At 58.0% G+C, this 21,026-nt stretch overlaps 1 protein-coding gene across 2 annotated transcripts in view; it reads left to right on the top strand.

Annotated features, from left to right (window-relative positions):
* Nucleotides 1–17,555, top strand: part of STUM (stum, mechanosensory transduction mediator homolog) — a 41,964-nt gene extending 24,409 nt beyond the window's left edge. Inside the window, exons 2-4 of one of the 2 annotated variants that reach the window (XM_054713099.1) lie at nt 13,159–13,338; nt 15,861–15,869; nt 17,396–17,555. In XM_054713099.1, the coding sequence (XP_054569074.1) occupies nt 13,159–13,338; nt 15,861–15,869; nt 17,396–17,430 (224 nt within the window). In that variant the 3' untranslated portion in view covers nt 17,431–17,555. The remainder of the gene's footprint in view (nt 1–13,158; nt 13,339–15,860; nt 15,870–17,395) is intronic. The other variant, XM_054713098.1, reaches the window with a different exon arrangement.
* Nucleotides 17,556–21,026: the final 3,471 nt, after the last annotated feature.

The following is a 21,026-nucleotide window of genomic DNA, read 5'->3' as shown; positions in this document are numbered from 1 at the left end:
AGGGCCGCACGCCGCGTCTATTCGGCCGTGTTCGCCTTTGACCTTGACATGCTTGGTCTCGACCAAGAGGGACCATCACTAAACGGCCCCCCGCCTTCCCCGGCCCCGCAGCCCAGCGCCCCATCACGTCCCGCCTGTGGCTGTGGACGGAATTGTGCCCCCCCAAATCTGTAAGCCGGAGCCCTCGCCCTGCATGTGTCTGTATTTGGAGATGGGCCCTTTGGGGGTCATTAAGGTTTAAACCAGGCCATCAGGGTGGGGCCCGGATGGCGTGAGCGCCTTGAGAAGAAGAGGCGCCGGAGGCTTTCACGCTGTCTCTCTGCCCCGTGAGAAGTGAGCTGGGGATCACCGGCAAGCACTGACCTCAGACCGCGCAGCCTCCACGCCGTGAGGACTCAGTGTGGGTGGGCCGCCCCGTCCAGGTGCTGTGCGTGGCAGCCGGGCTGCCTGAGCCGGGCAGCGGGCGCTCTTAACATTGGGCCGAAGGAGAGCCTGAGGCGCAAAGGGCCCAACTGCCCTGCCCCAGGCTCACGTAGGAGGGGCAGACTCAGGGAAGGGGCAGAGCCAGGAGCCGCCCCCACCTGGGAGCTGAGGGTCCCGGAGAAGCAGATTGGTCCGCCTGGCTGTCCAACAGGCCGCTCTCTGGACCCCACGCCAGCGGGGCACCCAGGTGGGAGGTGTGGGAGGGAGCAGGATGGAGGCGAGCCAGGGCCCTGAGCTCGGCAGCGAGGCCTGGCTGGCCCCTGGCCTTGCGGAGCTGAGTGGGATGGCTGAGGGCAATGGAGACGCTGGGGCAGGTGGGTGAGAGCAGGCCCCGGGCCTGCCCCCCACTTCCGAGAGGAAGGAGAGAACCCACTTCCCACGGAGCTGCACGCCTTCCTGTCACCCCTTCCAGGCCCTTGCAGGCCACCAGGGCCCAGGGCGGCACTTCCAGCACAAACCCAGCCCTCACCCCGCAGTCTCCTGCCCTAATAGGAAATGTCTGGTGCTTTGTCTCCCCAGAGCCTGCCCTGGCGCCCGGCCTGGCCCCCGCCGCCCTCCCCGCGCGCCCCCCCTGCCGTGCTCCTGCCTGCTTAGCCTGGGGAACGCAGTGCACTCCCCGAGGCTGCAGAGCCCGATAGGCCTCCTCCCCAGCGAGTTCCGCTTCCCGAGATCCACCAGCGGCAGAAGCCTCTGTCTGACCCGGCTTCCCCTCTGGGCGCCCTCAGCCGAGCCTCCCGGGAAAGGCTCACAGCGCCTCGCCCAGCCGCCCCCGCCAGGTGGGGTGATGGTCTGGCTCGGCTCGGGTCTCCTTAGGGGGGGGTGACAGCAGTCAGGTCGCTGTGGGGTGCTGTCGGAGGGACAGAGGGCCCTGGGTCAGGGATGGCCGCTGTGTGTGCTGGGGACCCAGCTCGGAGTGCCCCCAAGGGGCCCGGAGCCCTGATTGACATTCACACTCCACCTCCCCATGGGCCGGACCTCCTTAATCCGCCTGGCATTCAAGTCAGAGGAGAAGGAAGGGTTCTTCTCCCACTTCAAAGCCGGGGCGAGGTTACATCAGTGGAGGGGAGATTACCCGGATCGGGGCTCCCCACGCAGTGCCTGGAGGGGCAGGTCCCAGTAAGGACACTCTCACTGAGGTTGCCGATGACTAGTGAGTTAGCAGACGTCAGAGGTCATCTTTCTTATCGTGGTAACGTTTTCACGACATAAAATGTGACCATGTTAGCGATGTATGTGCACAACTCCGGGCCTTAAGTGTATTCACGATGCGCCGCGCCCACCCTCTCCGGAACTTTCTCTTCATCCCAGACCGAACCTCTGTGCCCCTGAGCTCCCAGTCCCTCCCGCTCTCCCGGTAACCTCATCCTCCCTCTGTCTCTGTGGGATCAGACAGTACTTGTTCTTTTATGACGGCTTATGCAACCCGAGCACACTGTTCTCCAGGGCTCCCCGTGCTGCAGCGTGTGTCACCATTTCCGTGTTCCAGGCTGAGTAACATTCCGTGGGGGACACACCGCACGCTGTGTGTCCGTCCTCTGTTGACGGACACGTGGGCAGGGCGTTTAAAGACGCAGTGCTGCTCTAAGGGCCCTGGTGTCCAGCTCTGACGGCTCATGTGGTCTCGAGGGGTGACTCAGAGCTCTATCTGGTTGCCTGGGAGGCGGGTGCCTGGAGGTGAAGAAGAGGGGGCACGGCTTCCTGGGAAGGGCTGTGTGTGGTGGGCAGTGAGGTTGGCTCCCAGCATCCTTTGCGCTCAGATGGCAGGTGTAAGCCAGTCCTGGAACTTCATACTCGGGTGGGTGACTGGTTCAGAAATGGCAGGTGACCCAACGATCATTGGTTGGGGAATTGCCAAGACTGAGCTCTCTGGAGCTGCTGAGCCGCCTGGCATCAGGCTATGGCTGAAGCCAGCACCCAGCGTGTCAGTGCAGAGTGGCAATGAGCCCAGCCCATCCTAGCCAGTTTAGCTCAGTGGACAGAGCATCGGCCTGCGGACCAAAGGGTCCCGGGTTCGATTCCGGTCAAGGGCACGTACCTCGGTTGCAGGCTCCTCCCCGATCTGAGGCCTGGTCAGAGTGTGTGCAGGAGGCAACCTATCGACGTGTTTCTCTCACATCCATGTTTCTCTCTGTCTTTCCCTCTCTCTTCCACTCTCCCTAAAAATCAATGGAAAAATATCCTCAGGTGAGGATTACCCGCCCTCCCCCCACCAAAAAAAAGGGAGCCCGGCCCTTGGTGGCACAATCGAACTTCTTAGCTATCCAACCTCTGAACCTCCTGTCATTTGAGATGACAAATGCTATCACTTCAGCTGGTTTGAGTTGGTTTTGTGTCATTTCCAGCTCAAAGCATCCTAAGAGTCATCAGCTATGAGTGGCTGGACCCTCCAGGAGCGTAGACACGGGTAACTTACCAGCCTCGGGAAGGACAGGGGCCTGCATTAACTGTAAATATCCGTGTAAGGTAACCCATAGCCAGCGGTGGCTGGTGCATCAGCTGGCTACGCTGCGTTTGCACGCTGACGGCCCGGGGCCTGAGCGTGCTGGCGTTCCATCAGGGGGCACGGCACACACGGCACATGCCTCTCTGTGGCGCCCGCTCCTCGGAGCCTGTGGAGGTGGCCTGGCACTCCGGCAGGGGATGTGCTGAGTCGAGACCTGCAGGGGAGGCCTGACTCCGTGTGCGGAAAAGCCACAGCATTTCAGGGAAGCTCACTCTACAAGGCGCACTGTCATGGGTACCATCTGTCCTGAGTGCCATTGGTCCCAGCAGGGCTGCGTGGCTCGGGACAAGCCAAGACTGTGGGGACCCCCTCCCCCCCACCAGGATCTGCTCTCAGGGTGGCAGCACAGTCTTTTTTCTTTTTCTTTCTTTCTTTAAAATATATTTTATTGATTTTTTACAGAGAGGAAGGGAGAAGGATAGAGAGCTAGAAACATCGATGAGAGAGAAACATCAACCAGCTGCCTCCTGCACACCCCCCACTGGGGATGTGCCCGCAACCAAGGTACATGCCCTTAACCGGAATCGAACCTGGAACCCTTCAGTCCGCAGACCAACGCTCTATCCACTGAGCCAAACCGGCTTCGGCTCTTTTTTTAAAAAAAACGTATTTTTATTGATTTCAGAGAGGAAGGGAGAGGAGAGAGACAAAAACATCAACAATGAGAAAGAATCATTGATTGGCTGCCTCCTGCACGCCCCACACTGGGGATTGAGCCCAGCATGTGCCCTGACTGGGAATTGAACCTCCTGGTCATAGGTTGACACTCAACCACTGAGCCACACCTGCCCGGCTCTTTTGAAATTTTTATTTATTATTTTTTAATTTTTTTAATCTTTATTGTTCAGATTATTACAGTTGTTCCTCTCCCCCCCTCCCGTAGCTCCCCTCCACCCGGTTTCCACCCCAACCCATTCCCTTACCCCCCTCCCCCTCACTGTCCTCATCCATAGGTGTACGATTTTTGTCCAATCTCTTCCCGCACACCCACACCCCTTTCCCCCCGAGAATTGTCAGTCCACTCCCTTTCTATGCCCCTGATTATATCACATTCACCAGTTTATTCTGTTTATCAGATTTTTTATTCACTTGATTTTTAGATTCACTTGATAGGTATGTGTTTGTTGTTCATAATTTTTACCTTTTTCTTCTTCTTCCTCTTCTTAAAGAATACCCTTCAGCATTTCATATAATACTGGTTTGGTGGTGATGAACTCCTTTAGCTTTTTCTTATCTGTGAAGCTCTTTATCTGATCTTCAATTCTGAATGATAGCTTTGCTGGGTAGAGTAATCTTGGTTGTAGGTTCTTGCTATTCATCACTTTGAATATTTCTTGCCACTCCCGTCTGGCCTGCATAGTTTCTGTTGAGAAATCAGCTGACAGTAGTATGGGTGCTCCCTTGTGGGTAACTAACTGTTTTTCTCTTGCTGCTTTTAAGATTCTCTCTTTGTCTTTTGCTCTTGGCATTTTAATTATGATGTGTCTTGGTGTGGTCCTCTTTGGATTCCTTTTGTTTGGGGTTCTCTGCACTTCCTGGACTTGTAAGTCTATTTCTTTCACCAGGTGGGGAAAGTTTTCTGTCATTATTTCTTTAAATAGGTTTTCAGTATCTTGTTCTCTCTCTTCTTCTGGCACCCTCGTAATTCGGATGTTGGTATGCTTGAAGTTGTCCCAGAGGCTCCTTAAACTATCTTCATATTTTTGGACTCTTTTTTCTTTTTGCTTTTCCAGTTGGGTGTTTTTTGCTTCTTTGTATTTCAAATCTTTGACATGATTCTTGCGTTCCTCTAGTCTGCTGTTGGATCTCTGTATATTATTCTTTATTTCAGTCAGTGTATGCTTAATTTCTAGTTGATCCTTTTTCATATCCTTGAGGGTCTCACTAAATTTATTGACCTTTTCTAGGAAATTCTTGAAAATCCTTATAAACGTGGTTTTGAACTCTATATCCAGTCGTTTGCTTTCCTCCATTTCTTTTATTTGTGACCTGTTTCTTAGTCTCTGCATTTTGGCTGCTTCCCTGAGTTGATAGAATGGCTCTGTGTGCTAGGTGTCCTATAGGGCCCAGTGGCTCAGCTTCCCCAGTTACCTGAGGTGGACACTCTTGATGCACCCTTTTGTGGGTTGTGTGCACAGTCTTGTTGTAGTTAAACCTTGATTGTTGTTGGTATCACTGGGAGGAATTGACCTCCAGGCCAATTGGCTGTGAGGATCAGCTGTGTCTACAATGGGAGAACTTCTGTGCTGGAGACACCCTTATGAGACAAGACTTGCTTCAGTGGGGCTTTGGTGCTCACTGAGTCTGCCCCCTGAGTGTGTCCCTTATGGATCTGAGGAGTTGTAATCTGGATGGTCCCACTCTGACCCCTGGGTACACTGACTCTTGGATCTCCAAGGAGGTGCTAATTTAGCCTCTGCCTGAGGCCACCCAGCAGGAGCTATGGAGAGATCTGCAGATTCCTCTTCTTTGTTTGAGTTTTGGAGGTGCCCAGATGAGGCCCAGCTGTGAAGCAGTGCAAGCTGCTGCAGGGCCTTGGGCCTTCTTTTGGATGTTCTGGGTTTCTCTGACCCAGCTGCAGTTTGTAAGGTAAGTTTAGATTTCAAAGGACCAGGCCATTCATATGCAAAAGCCTCTGCGCACAGCTGGGGTAGGGCGGAGTCTCAGGGAGGAGCAAACAGCAATGGCTTCCTGTCAGCCCTGCCCTAAGAGGCCTGGGTCTCAGTGTCCCTTGGTAATCACTGCAAGCACCTTTGAGAGAAAGCCGCCCTCAAGTTCCGCCTGCTGCCAGACAGTCCAGTTTCTCCCCGTATGAGTCTGGGTCCCCAGAGTCTCGCCCGGAACTGGAGTTCAGAGCAGTCGGGAGCTTGTGTCTCCCTCCTGGTTGAGAAAGCCAGCTGCATACTCACTTGCCAGCCCTTTCCACATGTGCGCCTCCCTACCTCTGCCTTCTGCAGCTCCTCTGAGTCTCAGTGTGCTTTCCTCTTTCCTTCTAGTTGTAGAATTTCCACTCAGCCAGCCTCCCTGTGGTTCTGGATGATGTCCGTTTTGTCTTTTAGTTGTATGTAGTTTTGAAGTGGTTGTGCGAGGCAGCAAGTTCAGGTGTTTACCTATGCCGCCAGCTTGGTTTCTCTTTTGAAAATTTTAAATCATTTCCAGAAGCCTCACCATAAGGGGTGACATTCATTTCTGGAAATAGGTGATTTGCAGCCAAGAGAGGTGAAGGGAGTGGGTGACCAAGCTGAGCATTCTGACTCCTGTGAAGTCAGGGATGAACTGTGACCAAACCCATGAGTTTGAGTCCTGACGTGCATATGTGTGTGTGTGTGCGTGTGGGGAGAGTGGCTTCTGCAGGCTCAGGTGCTGACAGCGTGGGGGTGGGGGGCTCCCGCAGGCTCACGTGCTGACAGCATGGGGGGGTCCTGCAGGCTCACGTGCTGACAGCGTGGGGGGGTCCTGCAGGCTCACGTGCTGACAGCGTGGGGGTGGGTCCTGCAGGCTCACGTGCTGACAGCATGGGGGGGTCCTGCAGGCTCACGTGCTGACAGCGTGGGGGGCTCCTGCAGGCTCAAGTGCTGACAGCGTGGGGGCTCCTGCAGGCTCACGTGCTGACAGCGGGGGGGTGGGGGGGGGCTCCTGCAGGCTCACATGCTGACAGCGTGGGGGTGGGGGGTCCTGCAGGCTCACGTGCTGACAGTGTGGGGGGGTCCTGCAGGCTCACATGCTGACAGCGTGGGGGGGGGGGCTCCTGCAGGCTCACATGCTGACAGCGTGGGGGGGGCTCCCTCAGGCTCACGTGCTGACAGTGTGGGGGGGTCCTGCAGGCTCACATGCTGACAGTGTGGGGGGGCCCTGCAGGCTCACGTGCTGACAGTGTGGGGGGGGGGGTCCTGCAAGCTCATGTGCTGACAGCGTGTGGGGGGCCCTGGGGGGTGGGGGGCTCCTGCAGGCTCACATGCTGACAGCGTGGGGGTGGGGGGGGGGTCCTGCAGGCTCACGTGCTGACAGCGTGGGGGTGGGAGGTCCTGCAGGCTCACGTGCTGACAGCGTGGGGAGGTCCTGCAGGCTCACGTGCTGACAGCGTGGGGGGGGGGCTGACAGTGTGGGGGGGGCCCTGCAGGCTCACGTGCTGACAGCGTGGGGGGGGTTCTGCAGGCTCACGTGCTGACAGCGTGGGGGGGTCCTGCAGGCTCATGTGCTGACAGTGTGGGGGGGTCCTGCAGGCTCATGTGCTGACAGCGTGGGGGGGTCCTGCAGGCTCACGTGCTGACAGCGTGGGGGGGTCCTGCAGGCTCACGTGCTGACAGCGTGGGGGGGTCCTGCAGGCTCACGTGCTGACAGCGTGGGGGGGGGGGGCTCACGTGCTGACAGCGTGGGGGGGCCCTGCAGGCTCACGTGCTGACAGCGTGGGGGGGCTCCTGCAGGCTCACGTGCTGACAGTGTGGGGGGGTCCTGCAGGCTCACGTGCTGACAGTGTGGGGGGGTCCTGCAGGCTCATGTGCTGACAGCGTGGGGGGGGCTCCTGCAGGCTCACGTGCTGACAGCGTCGGGGGGGGGGGGAGGGTGGCTCATGTGCTGATGTGGGTGCGGAAAACAGTCGGCATTTCAGGCAGGAATGGCGTGCACTTTGAGGTGCTGTCTGTGTGGACCAATTGCTCACACGTCTGAAACGTGTCTGACACTTTCCTGTGGGGAAGGGGATGGGATCTTGTCCCCAAACCCTTTGGGGAGCTTTTCCCTGGTCTGTGTTCTGTTTGTGTCCACTTTGGGCGGGGGGTAGTCTGGGACATGGAGTGCTCATGCTGCTCACACAGCTCCCCTTGTCAGACTGTGTCCTGAGGGCTGTCCCCTTCCGGTCCCCTTCCAGACCCAGACGGGTGGGAAGCGACTTCCTGGATCGCACAGCCTCCCAGGAGCCGGTCAGCTCACTTCCGACAGCAGAGGGCTGCCCAGCCCCAGCATCCCGGACTGCGTTCTGCCGGGTGCCAATCACACAACGTGAACAAGAGCCATTCCCGAGTGGGCGCCCCGAGGGGGCGGTGGCTGCGGCACCCAGTAGGGCTGGAAGCCAGGGCGTGGCGCCCCGTACCTGTGCCCGGCCGCCTTTCCGAAGCAGCCGGGTGTGCAGGCTGCCGTCTCGGGGGGCTCAGCTGCGCCTCCTCTGCAGGGACCAGGCAGGGGAGCCCACCCCCTTGGCTTGTGGAACCAGCTTCTCAGCAAAGAGGGTCCTCGTGGGCCGCGCTTCTGTGCTGCTGTGTGCAGCCCGGGAGGGCGAGCGAGGGCGGGGGACTGTGGGGACCTGGTGGAGACGTGCCTACAAAGGAAGCCAACCGCCCGGGCTTGTCCCCAAGGGCACACGGTCCCCTCAAGGTCAACCACGTCACACCTGAGCCGAGGACAGGAGGGCAGAGAGCACGAGCCCACAGACAGGCTTGTCCCGTGGGCGCCTTGCGGGTGTGTCCGTGGCCATCTGTCCGTGTTAAACCTCCCTGAGGCCTGCATATTCCAGGCCATGCCCAGGTCCTGGGACGTAAAGGGGGGTAACATGCAAACCCTGCTCCTGGTGTGACGACACGGAGCCACACACGTCCGTGTGGCGGTGCTGACAGAAGTACGGGTGCTCCCTTGTAGGTAACTAACTGTTTTTCTCTTGCTGCTTTTAATATTCTCTCTTTGTCTTTTGCTCTTGGTATTTTAATTATGATGTGTCTTGGTGTGGTCCTCTTTGGATTCCTTTTGTTTGGGATTCTGTGTGCTTCCTGGACTTGTAAGTCTATTTCTTTCACCAGGTGGGGGAAGTTTTCTGTCATTATTTCTTCAAATAGGTTTTCAGTATCTTGCTCTCTCTCTTCTACTGGCACCCCCATAATTCTGATGTTGGTACGCTTGAAGTTGTCCCAGAGGCTACTTACACTATCTTCATATTTTTGGATTCTTTTTTCTTTTTGATCTTCCAGTTGGGTGTTTTTTTGCTTCCTCATATTTCAAATCTTTGACTTGATTCTTGGGATCCTCTAGTCTACTGTTGAATCTCTGTATATTATTCTTTATTTCAGTCAGTGTGTGCTTAATTTCTTACTGGTCTTTTTCCATTTTTTTGGCATTCTCACTAAGATCCTTGAAAGTCTAACTAAGTTCTTTGGAGGTTTCTAGAAGGTTCTTGAGTAACCTTATAACTGTGGTTTTGAACTCTATATCCAGTCTTTTGCTTTCATCCATTTCTTTCATTTATGACATGTTTCTTTGTCTCCGCATTTTGGCTGCTTCCCCGTGTTTGTTTCTATGTACTGGATAGCTGCTATGTTTCCTTGAGTTGATAGAGTGGCTTTGTGTAGTAGGTGTCCTATAGGGCCCAGTGGCTCAGCCTCCCCAATCCCCTGAGGTGGACACGCTAGGTGCACCCCTTTGTGGGCTGTGTGCACAGTCTTGTTGTAGTTAAGCCTTGATTGCTGTTGGTGTCACTGGGAGGAATTGACCTCCAGGTCAATTGGCTGTGGGTACCAGCTGTGTCTACAGTGGAAGAGCTGCTGTGCAGGAGACACCCTTATGGAGCAGGACTTGCTTCAGTGGGGCTTTGGTGCTCACTGAGTCTGCTCCTTGAGTGTGTCTCTTATGGATGTGAAGAGTTGTAATCCAGTATGGTCTCACACTGACCACTGGGTACACTGGCTTTTGGATCTCCAAGGAGGTGCAAAGTCAGCCACTGCCTGGGGCTACCCAGCAGGAGCTACAGAGAGATCTGCAGATTCCTCCTCTTTGTATCAGGTTGGGGTTTGGAAGTGCCCAGACGAGGCCCAACTGTGTAGCAAGGCCGGGTGCTGCTGCTGGGTTGATTGCTTTGGATCTCCCTGACCCAGCTGCTGCCTGTTTGACAGGTTTTAGGCTGAGAAAGGACAGGCCATTCATATGCAAAAGCCACTGTGCATAGCTGGAGTGGGGTTGTAAATTGGGTGGGGCAGGGTCTCAGGGAATCACCAGGGCACAGCAAACAGCAATGGCTGCCAGTCAGCCCTGCACCAGAGGGGTCCCAGTGCAGAAATAATGACCACTGTGAGTACCTCTGTCTGAAAGAAAGCCACCCTCTCCTTCCTGCCCCGATGCCAGACACTCTAGTTTCTCCCTGTATGTGTCTGGGTCCCCCTGAGTCTCACTCGGAACTGGAGTTCAGAGCAAGCAGGAGCTTGTATCTCCCTCTCGATTAAAAGAGCAGCACATCCAGGTGCCAGCACTTTCAGTGCCTTCGTACCTCTTACCAGTCTCACTGCACTTTCTTCACCTCTCAAGTTGTGGAACTTCCACTCAGCCAGCTTTCCCGTGGTTCTAGATGATCGTTGTTCTGTCTTTTAGTTGTAATTTTGATGTGGTTGTGAGAGGCAGCAAGTACAGGTGTTTACCTTGTTTCCTCCTTAAAATTATTTTCTAAATTTCCTGCTGAATTGATTAAAATGATGTTTTTATACTATAAATCCACACACTTAATCCTTCTGTGGCATATGTTAATTTATATGACAAAAGGGACCTATTACTGTTGTTTCTTAGTGAAATTATTTATCCAAATTATCATTAATGAGTTCGTTAATAATAATGTATCTAAATTAGTGCAACTGCAGCTATGACATAGGTACATATCGTACAAGTCAGTTGTACACACTGTGCTTGTCTTTTTATAGGCGTCACCGTTACCACGAGTGCGTCAGTGTGGTAGCAGAGAGAGTGGTGACCAGAAGTCCCTCCCACACCACCGGCCTGAGGTTGTCCCCTCTTGTACACAAGCTTCTCTCCCCCCCAAATTCTTTCTGTTGTGGCAAAGTACACACAACACGAAACTCACCTTCTCGGCCGTCCTTCAGTGCACAGCTCGGTGTTCGGTACATCCATACTACCGTGCAGCCTCGCCGCTGTCCTTCGCAGACCGTTTCTATCTTGTAAACAGAAACTCTGCTCCCGTTGAACCCTAACTTCCCATCTGCCCCTCCTCTCTGCCCCTGGCGGCCTCCACTGTTCTATTTCCTATCAACGAATTTGACTCCTCTAAGTACCTCGTATACGTGGAACCCACAGTCTTTGTCTTTCTGACTGGCTTATTTAACTCAGCCGATATCCTCAAGGCTCATTCCCTGTGGTAGCGTGTGACAGAATTTCCTTCCTTTTTAAGGCTGAATACTATTCCGTGGATGGATCTACCACATTTACTTATTCACCCATCCATCTATGGACGACGGGGCCGCCTCCATGTTGTAGCTGTTGGGAATAACACGCGGTGAACAAGGGTGTACAGATGCTCTGTGAGACTGTTTTCAGTTCCTTGGGAATATATTTAGTTTTAATTTTTCGAGGACCCGCCCTCCTGTTTCCCAGGGCAACCATCCCAGCTTCCCTGGTTTTCAATGTACGGAGGCAGCACCCTGACCGAGGAGAGTGCAGGCGCTGCACCAGGCAGGTCTGGGTCTGATTCGGGGCTGTGCTGTGTGGGCAAGGCATTCAGCCTCTCCGGGCTTGGTCCCCCATGTGTAGAATGGGGGTGCTAATGACCGCCTCCAGGGGTGGAATTGGTCCCCCATCTGTAGAATGGGGGTGCCAATGACCGCCTCCAGGGGTGGAATTGGTCCCCCATCTGTAGAATGGGGGTGCTAATGACCACCTCCAGGGGTGGAATTGGTCCCCATCTGTAGAATGGGAGTGCTAATGACCGCCTCCAGGGGTGGAATTGGCTTTCCATCTGTAGAATGGGGTGCTAATGACCGCCTCCAGGGGTGGAATTGGTCCCCATCTGTAGAATGGAGGTGCCAATGACCACCTCCAGGGGTGGAATTGGTCCCCATCTGTAGAATGGGGGTGCTAATGACCACCTCCAGGGGTGGAATTGGTCCCCCATCTGTAGAATGGGGGTGCCAATGACCGCCTCCAGGGGTGGAATTGGTCCCCATCTGTAGAATGGGGGTGCCAATGACCGCCTCCAGGGGTGGAATTGGTCCCCATCTGTAGAATGGGGGTGCTAATGACCGCCTCCAGGGGTGGAATTGGCTTTCCATCTGTAGAATGGGGGTGCTAATGACCGCCTCCAGGGGTGGAATTGGTCCCCATCTGTAGAATGGGGGTGCTAATGACCGCCTCCAGGGGTGGAACTGGCTTTCCATCTGTAGAATGGGGTGCTAATGACCACCTCCAGGGGTAGAACTGGCTTCCCATCTGTAGAATGGGGGTGCCAATGGCCGCCTCCAGGGGTGGGAGAGTCCAGGGGACACTGGCTGAGGGCAGGGCCCTGTAGCTGAGCGGGTAGCGGCGGCTATGATTTTGCACTCGAGACCCCCACATGCTCTTGCTCCTCTCATGCCCCCTTCTGCTTTGGTAGTGTTCTCTTTAAGAAACTCTTTTACAATCGATCTTTAGAGAGAGGGGCAGTGAGAGAGGTAGAGAGAAACATCATCTGTCAGCTGCCTCCTGCCCGCCCCCTGCTGGGATCAGCCCGCACCCAGGCCTGTGCCCGCGGGGAATGAAACCAGGGACCTCAGGGTTCATGGGTCAGTGCTCAGCCGGAGCCACGCCGGAGGGCAGTGTTCTCTGTTTTAATGGTGTCAGCGCGTGTTCAGCTCACAGCCCACCTGCGTGGTGCCTGGCCGCGGCCGAGGGTGTGGCATACACTCCCCCTGAGCCCATGGCCCTGTGTCCCGTCCTCCATGAGCCCGCCGTGCCCGCCCCAGCCTTTCCAGCTGCGCCTTCTCTGAGTCCATCTTTCCCAGACACTTCAATCCGCCAACACTGCCGACAGGTTAGCTTTCTTAGGTCCCTGCTCCCAGGGTGTCACTCCTGCTCCAAACGGTCAGAGAGCAGCTCCCGACAGACTGAGGCAAGCCCCCCTCCAGGCATTCAGAGCCCCCACGGGTGCCCTGAGCAGCCCCACCCCCCCCCACCATGCCACCACTCCTGCTCCTAATGGCAGGGACTTGCCGTGCCCTCTGTCCCCCAAGGCCCGCGGCAGCCCCATGCTGGGCCTCCTCCGGGGGCTACACTGGCCTCTCCGGGTGGGGAGGGGGGAGCGCCCGGTCTGAGCGGGAAGGGGATGCACACAGGCTGTTTCTCTCCAGGCCCCCGCAGGGCGGGCAGCGTCCGGGCGGGGCGGAGCATGCGCAGCGCCTCCAGCACCCTAACTCGCTGTCCCCTCGGCTTCACAGGGACGTTCGTCTCGGCCTTCGCTGTGCTGTGCGGGGCCCGCACCGACCTCCCCGACAGGCACGTGTGCTGCGTCTTCTGGCTGAACATCGCGGCCGCCCTCATCCAGATCCTCACGGCCATCGTCATGGTGGGCTGGATCATGAGCATCTTCTGGGGCATGGACATGGTCATCCTGGCCAGTGAGTAGCCACGGGCCACGCCTCCTTGTGGGCGGGGCGGGCAGGGTGAGGGTGGCGATTGGAGGAGGAGTAGCCACGGTCCACGCCTCCTTGTGGGCGGGGCTTAGCAGGGTGAGGGTGGGGCTGGAGGAGGAGCAGTCACGGGCCACGCCTCATTGTGGGCGGGGCGGGCAGGGTGAGGGCGGGGCTGGAGGAGGAGCAGCCACGGGACACGCCTCCTTGTGGGCGGGGCGGGCCGGGTGAGGGCGGGGCTGGAGGAGGAGCAGGCTGACCATCTGTAGTCTGGGTGCCCGTGACCCTCAGGGCGTGGGCGCGTGGCCAGGAGATGTGCTGAGCCTGCTCCTTCCCCGAGGGCTCACCTCTGTCCTCCTCACGGGTGTCGGGGTCCGTGCGGCCTGGCAGAGGGGCCTCCCTGCACGCCCAGCCCCACGCCTACAGGGACTCCTGGGCGCGGACAGGCAGAGACTAAGCCAGGGAGCAGGAGCGAGAGGGCGGGAGCCCCTCTCCAGCTCTGACAGCACCGGGTGGCAGGGCTGTGGCCAAGGGAGCTTGGGTCCCTGTGCCTACCGCGCCCCGCGCCTCCGTCATGCACTTTCCAGAGAGAAGGGAGAGGCCACTTGGTGCGTTTGCCCACGGACACCCTGTGACTGCGTTTCACAGGCAGAGCAGCGTAATTCCTCCTTTAAACTCAGCTCTTTGTCGCTCCACTCGAAAGCCTTACTTCCTCACTGGGATTGCGTGGCCCCTCACCAACCATGTCACACCAACTCCATACCCAGGACCACGGGGCCTGGGTCTCAGCGATCACCTAGAGCCCCTCTCACCTCGCCCTGGATGAGGACATAGAAGGCCCAGAAGGACAGACAGAACCCCGTCGCTGCCTCACTTCCCATCACCTCAGGCTGTCGACTCAGCCAGAGCCCGGTCCTCTATGGCTGGTGTGGGGGTGTGGGGGCCATAACGGGGCTGCAGGATCATCAAATGCCAGAACCCCACCCCACCCCTCCTACTGCTCCCCAACCCTGAGCCTTCCCTGGGGTCAGAGCCGCTCCCTGGATGTCTGTACACTGCTCCCGGGTGCTGTCTTCATGTCAGACGTTCCAGAGCACCGTTTGGGGATGGCGTGGGGCCTGCACAAGAAAACCCGCCAGACTTCACGGCTGCCCACTTCCCGCCCTGGCCCCACACGTGCTCACCCATCTCAGCACAACCTGTCTTTGCACTTTTTCCAAAAAATAAACCCACCTCAAAGGATGAAGAGTTGCCACTCTTGAGATGGTGCCACAGGCCTGGGTGGCCCCAAGCAACAATGCAGAGTGTGTCCCAGGATGGCGAGTTTGAAGGGAATAACCACAACTGACTTCACTCCTGGCCGACAGCTGGACAGAGGCTGCCCTTTCTGTCCCTCCAGCCCCTTCCGATAAGAATGGAGGAAACTTTTCAGTTGTAACCGCACAGGAAGATCCTTCACATGGCATGCCACACCACACCATAAAACAACAACAAACTCCTCAGAGGGGAATCAGAGAAACATAGGTCAAACAAAGTAGAAGTTAAATTGGGGAACTTACAAGCACACTGCTCTATTATATATATTATTGATTTCAGAGAGGAAGGGAGAAATAGAGATAGAAACATCCATGATGAGAGAGAATCATGGATTGGCTGCCTCCTGCAACCCAGGCATGTGCTCTTGATCAGAATCGAATCGAACCTGGAACCTTTCAGTCCTCAGACCAACCCCCTATTCACTGAGCCAAGCAAGCTAGGACTCTACTCTACTTATATTAACAATAAGCAAATAACAGGGAACCACAGCCTGTCTTGGTCACGGGTCAATAAATATTTGGTAATTTTACATTCACTTCTTTCTACTGCCTTGCCCTTGGCAGACATTACCAATCAATTGCTACACTTTCTGCTGACCGATCTCACGATGGGGGCATCAGGCAGTCACTACCAATTGATCCAAGATGTTTGCGAGATAAAATTTGCTTGCCTCCCGGGCCTGGATCTTCCCCAGCATTAGATTTTACGTGTGGCTCCTGTTCACACAAGGGCGACCCACATGGCTCAGACTGAGCCGGGCCACACGTGGCACTTCAGTACCTTTGGATTCTGGTGGTCAAACTTGTTCTGCAGCTGACCCTGCTCAGATCCATCCAGGATCCACCTCCAGGCAGACAGGTGTTGGGGTAAAAAAGAGCGAGGGGCAGGAGGTGAGCAGCAGGGGGGATGTGGCTGAGCTGTGGAGGGAAGGAGGGTCCCGGAGAGGGCTTCTTGGCAGTGCCTCACAGGGCAGGACTCCTGGGGAGGGGGAGCCCTTGCGGTGCCCACAGCCTAACGGGGCCACCGCGGGTGGCATGGCTGGCCACTGGCCACCGTGAGCCCACCCCGCTCCATCGCCAGCCCCGAGCATCCTCCCGTCTTATGTTTCAGGCAGCCCCTCTCTGCCCTGTTCTCAGACTCCTTTCTCTTTTCCTTTTCTTCCTCATGCTGCCTCACATCCTGTGTTCTCCAAGTTTCCCAAGGTGAGTCTGTTGGGGGGTGCCAGCCTCGGGCCTGGGCTGCCTGCCCCCCCCACCCACACACACACACAAATGCCCCACTCGTCCCCTCTTCCAGTTAGTCAACTGGCTTCTATTTTTAGCTTTTTAGTTTGGAAAATGTTGAAACATAAACAAACACAAAGGGCCTCGTCCAGTGAGTCCCTGAAGGCCCAACATCTGTCAGCTCACAGCTGCTCTTGTTCATCAATTACTCCCACAGCTCCCCCAGCCCAGCCTGGGTTTCTCAGAACAGATGAACTCCCCCAAATAGATGAATAAACAGATAAATAAAGAGGAATAAAAGTTAAGTCCACTGAGGGCCCAAAGAGGGCCGAGTCACCAGCTAGTAGGGGGTAACCACCAAAATTCAAGACTCACAATTTTATCCTTAAACTAGCGTTCCCGTTGCAGGAAAAATCCTGCAATAGGATTTTCTGCTGCACTCTACCCCGCCTCTGCTCCTCCCTTGTCGCCTGCCCCGCCTTCTCCGCCAGCCCGCCTGCTTTTCCCTTCGCCCCCGGCCCCGCCTCCGCTCCGCCCTTGTCGCCCGCCCCGCCTTCTCTGCCAACCCGCCTGCTTTTCCCTTTGCCCCCGGCCCCGCCTCCGCTCCGCCCTTGCCGCCCACCTTGCCTTCTCCTCCAGCCCGCCCACGTTTCCCTTTGCCCCTGGCCCTGCCTTCGCTCCTCCCTTCTCCTCCCCCCGGCTTGCTTGCTTCTTCGAAGCTTTACTCCCTTCTGCAGCTCTTGGCTTCTTTCGACGCTGTCTTGATATGCAAATTAGCCGCCATCTTTGTGGGGTAATTTGCATACTCGTCCTGATTGGTCGGTGGGCATGGCTTGGCTGGTGGGCGTGGCTTGGGTGTAGCGAAGGTGCGGTCAATTTGCATATTTGTCTATTATTAGATAGGATATTTCAGTAGGTATCCTTTTAAAAAACATAACCACAGTACCCTTTTATATCCACAGAAACAGGCAGCAGTTCTCTAATATCGATATGGTCAATGTTTCCCACGGCCTCATAATTATCACCAAACGTTTTAGAGGCTCCAAACCCTCGGGCACCTTCGCCTGTGTCCCCAGCGTCCAGCTGGTTGAAGACACGCAGGCTCCCTCCCTCCTGTGAGCTGTCTTCCCTCCTCCTTCCGCCCACACGTACCAGATGCCCATCACCTGGTGGAGCCTGTCTGGCCTTCTCCCGGGCTCTGATTGGGAAGTCACGCCAGGCCAGCCTGGTGGGGCTGCTTGTGTGCAGGGGTGTGGGCTCAGGGGGCGTGGATAACCTCCCAGCCCCCGCCACAGATCCCTCCTCCCATATCCCCAGTGAACCCCAAGCCCCACCGTTTCCATTCACCCTCTTGATTCCCGTGAAAAAGCCAACCCCCTTGGGGAAAGTTGGACCCTGTGGAGCCGTGTGACTAAGGCCTCAGGAGCAGACCCTAGGCGGGCGCCTCCGGGAGAAATCCTGAAGGAAGTGGGTATCAAACCGTCTCCTCTGCTTCTTCCTCGCAGGCTACAAGGAGCAGGGCATCCCGCAGCAGCTGTGAGCCCGGGAACCCCGAGAGTCCGGGGTGGCCCCGTGAGGGCCGCTCCGCAGCACCAGGACCTCCCAGGCTGTCTCTGCTGCTTCCTGGTTTGGAGGAAAGGGAGGATGTAAAGCTGTTATTTATTTTGGAAATGCATCTGCTCTTCTCCGCAGCTCTGAGGGCTGCCAGCCCCTCCCCGCTCCGAAAGCCCTGTAGGCACGGCACCCAGAGCCCCCCGGGGGATGGGGGGTAGAGACAAGGATGCGGACAGAGGCTGGAATGTGCCCCCACACCCACCCGCCTCGCCTCGCCCACCGCGAGGGCACCCCGCCAGGCAGCAGGGCCCGTCCGGGCGAGCAGGGGCTGCACGGGCGGACTGTGCTGGACGCTTCCCCTCGGTCCCCCGCGCCTGCCCAGTGGCCTCCGGGAGCAGCACCGGGCAGAGTGAGAAGGGACGGACTCCAGCCGGCGTGCAAGGCTGCTGTGCTCTCAGCTTGGGTGGCAGGGGACACACGGATCCCCCAGGTGTGACCTGGCCCTGCCTTCCGGATTGCACCCCCGCTCTTTGCCACTGGAACCTCCGGGCCTGCGTGTTTCCCTGAGAAGGAGGGCAGTGGGCCCACGCCCGGGCGAACTGCTGGGTCAGATGTTCACCCACAGAATTGCCACCCCGGGTTTGCGTGCACATAGCCTGCACCTTCCCCTTTTCACTTAACACCGTTTCCTTTCCCTGAGATCCCTGGAAGGGCTGGGTCTCTGGATTCAGGAATGCTGGGAGAACAGGAGACGTGTAACCTACATGTCCCAACAGCCCGCGGCCTGGAACAGCTCTCCTGCACCACACTCGTGACCCGGGTCCTCTGGGGGCCAAGGGGCCGCCAGGCCCTGGGAGGCGCCGCTGATGGAGCAGATCCCGCGGGAGGCAGACGCCCGCAGAAGCTGTCCAGGCTCCCGGGGTCACGGATCCGCTGAAACGAGGAGGAAGACGCTCCGAGATGCTAGTGAGGAGGCGGACACTCACGTGTCTGTGTCACTGTCCGTCCAACACAGGAATCGCCGAGGTGCGCGCCGGCCCCGCCGGCCTTTGTGCCGCTGGGTGTCCCCCTCCCGGGGGCTTTTCCTGTTGTCAGGGGCGCAGCCAGAATCCAGCCGGGACCGGAGCAGTGACCTGTCTGCATGGGATGCCTGGGCCACAGCCGCTCAGGCCCCTGGCTCCTCCGTGAGCCGCTTTGGGGGCCGGTGTTTGCATAGTCTCTGCTCTTCACCCCCCACCTGGGGCAGTGCCCCCACCCCATCCCCTGGGCTTTCCAATGACAGTCCTGCTGGGAAGCGGGCATCAGGTCCCCGTGGCCTGGACAGCTCCCTGGCACCCCTCCAGCCACCCCCCTCCTCCCCCCAGGCTCCCCCCAGTTCTCTGCTCCTGGCTTGATCTCCGCCCACCCCCCATGCCGTAGTTTTGAGGAGCGCCTCGCCAGGGCTGCCTGGGACGACGGGGTTGCCTTCTGAACCCCTGGCCGCGTCTCTGTCTCCTCCCTCCTTTCTCCTGACGCCAACCCAGTCCTCTTGGGCGCTCCCATGTTTGCGGCCCGTTAGAGAAGGAGCGGTGGCCGCTCCCCCGCGGTCTGAGCCGGCCGCAGGCTGTCCAGGGGCCGGAGCTCACGTGACACACCGGCCAGTGGACGGCCGGCCGGGTTCTCGCGCTGCGTGCCGGATGGACACACAGCCCTGGGCCGGCTGGAAGGCAGGCTCGGCTGACGGCCCAGCACTCACCGGGCTCCTTCGGGTTGGGCCTGCCATCAGTCAGAGCCCCCGGACACCCCTGGCCTTGGGTGTGTTCGGGGGTCACCGGGGTGCAGAGAGCTCTGTCATGAGTGAGATGCTCCCGGGACCTAGTTGTGATGCTAGTTGTGGGACCCATCGAGGGAATGAGACCTGCGGGCCGTCTGTGGGTGTGGATGGAGACTGCTGCGGGGACTTAGGCCGAGGCCAGGGTCCCTGCGGGGGAGTCCGTGACCGCGGACGGGGGGGTTATGGAGGCTTTCCCCAGAGGGGCTGGCGGCGGAGGAGGAGCATGTGAGCATGTGAATGTGCATTTGTATATATGATTGATGTCAGAGAGGAAGGGAGAGGGAGGGTGGTGAGAGAATCACAGATCGGCTGCCTCCTGCAGCACAGGCCCCCCCCCCCCCCCATGGGGATCAAGCCCACAACCCAGAAATGAGCCCTGACAGGAACCGAACTCTGACCTCCTGGTTCATAGGTTGTTGCTCGAGCACTGAGCCCGCCAGCCGGGCTGGAGGAGCGCTGCCAAAGCCCGTTAGCTGCATGGCCCCTCCCCAGAGACCATGACCTTGAAGGGGTGGGGGCGTCAGGCATGGGGAGCAGCTGGGAGAGGATGCTGACCCTCTGCTGGCCACGCCCCCTTCCAGAGCGGGGAGAGAGGGCCCTGAGGCTGGCCTCACACCTGTGCCTCGGGTTAGCATTGGGCATCCAGCCAGCACGCAGAGGGCACTGGGTGGGCCAGCAGGTCCTGCACGGCCTCGGAGAAGCAGGTCAAAGATGCCACCTTCCTGGAGAGCACCCCAGTCCCGCCTCCCAGGTGGACCGCACACTGAGCAGAGGGAGGAGTGGAGACCCCAGGACGGGCTGGACCCTCCCTGCAGAGACGAGGGGCCAGGCGTCGGGAAGGGGGCTGGGGTCAGCCCGAGAGTGGGCATCGCCTGGGGTCCTGGATTTTTATCAGATTTTTTCCTGTTAGGTCCTTAGAGCTTCAGGTGTTCACGGGTCCCAGCAGCGGGGTCCCAGGGGTGTGGTCCCAGGGGTGGGGTCCCAGGGGTGTGGAAGCTCCTTGTCAGACGCTCAGGAATCCGCCCTAAACATCCCGTGAGACAGGAAGCACCTGAATGCCCTCCCCGCTGGGTGTGAGTTCCTGCCTCCCACTGCTCCCGGCCTCAGTTTAGCCATCTGTAGACTGGGAACAAGGAGGGCCTGGGCAGCCATTATTTTCCCCATTTCTGTCAGGGCAAAGGGCTGGGAGGGGCCGAGATGAGGGGGAGGGACGGGGCAGGGGGAGGGACAGGGAGAGGGATAGGGACAGGGGGAGGGGGAGGAGCAGGGACAGGGGGAGGGGAAGGAGCAGGGACAGGGAGACGGGAGGGTCCTCTCCTGCACAGGCCTGGCCTCCTGGACTGAGGCTGGACCCTGCCGCGGGGCCTCTTTCCAGTAAAACAGAAACACCGCCCCGGTTCCACTCTCCCTTCCTGACCGTCCCCCTTGGTCCCCCTTGGATGTGTCCAAGTTTCTGGTACAAGTTGTTTCTCGCTTTGATTTAGCTGTGGAATCTGTCCCCAGCGCCCCCCTCTCTCCTGCCTGGATTTGCCAAAATGCCAGCCACCCCGGCGGGCCCGGACTCCCCAGTATCCCCACGCCACGCCCACCCTTCAGTGGGCTGCAGCACAGACACACATGCACAAACGTGCACTGCACACACACACGCATGGGCACACACACGTGCACACTCAGCCCCTCTGCGTGCTGGGAGATGGCAGGACGGGGCCGCTGGAGGCTCGGGTTGGGGGTTTCCGTCTCCAAGGGGCCTCGCCTCGTCCAGGAGCCCC

Source organism: Eptesicus fuscus, chromosome 24, assembly GCF_027574615.1.
Source record: "Eptesicus fuscus isolate TK198812 chromosome 24, DD_ASM_mEF_20220401, whole genome shotgun sequence".
Lineage (NCBI taxonomy): Eukaryota > Metazoa > Chordata > Mammalia > Chiroptera > Vespertilionidae > Eptesicus > Eptesicus fuscus.
This window is presented reverse-complemented; position numbering and strand designations above follow the sequence as displayed.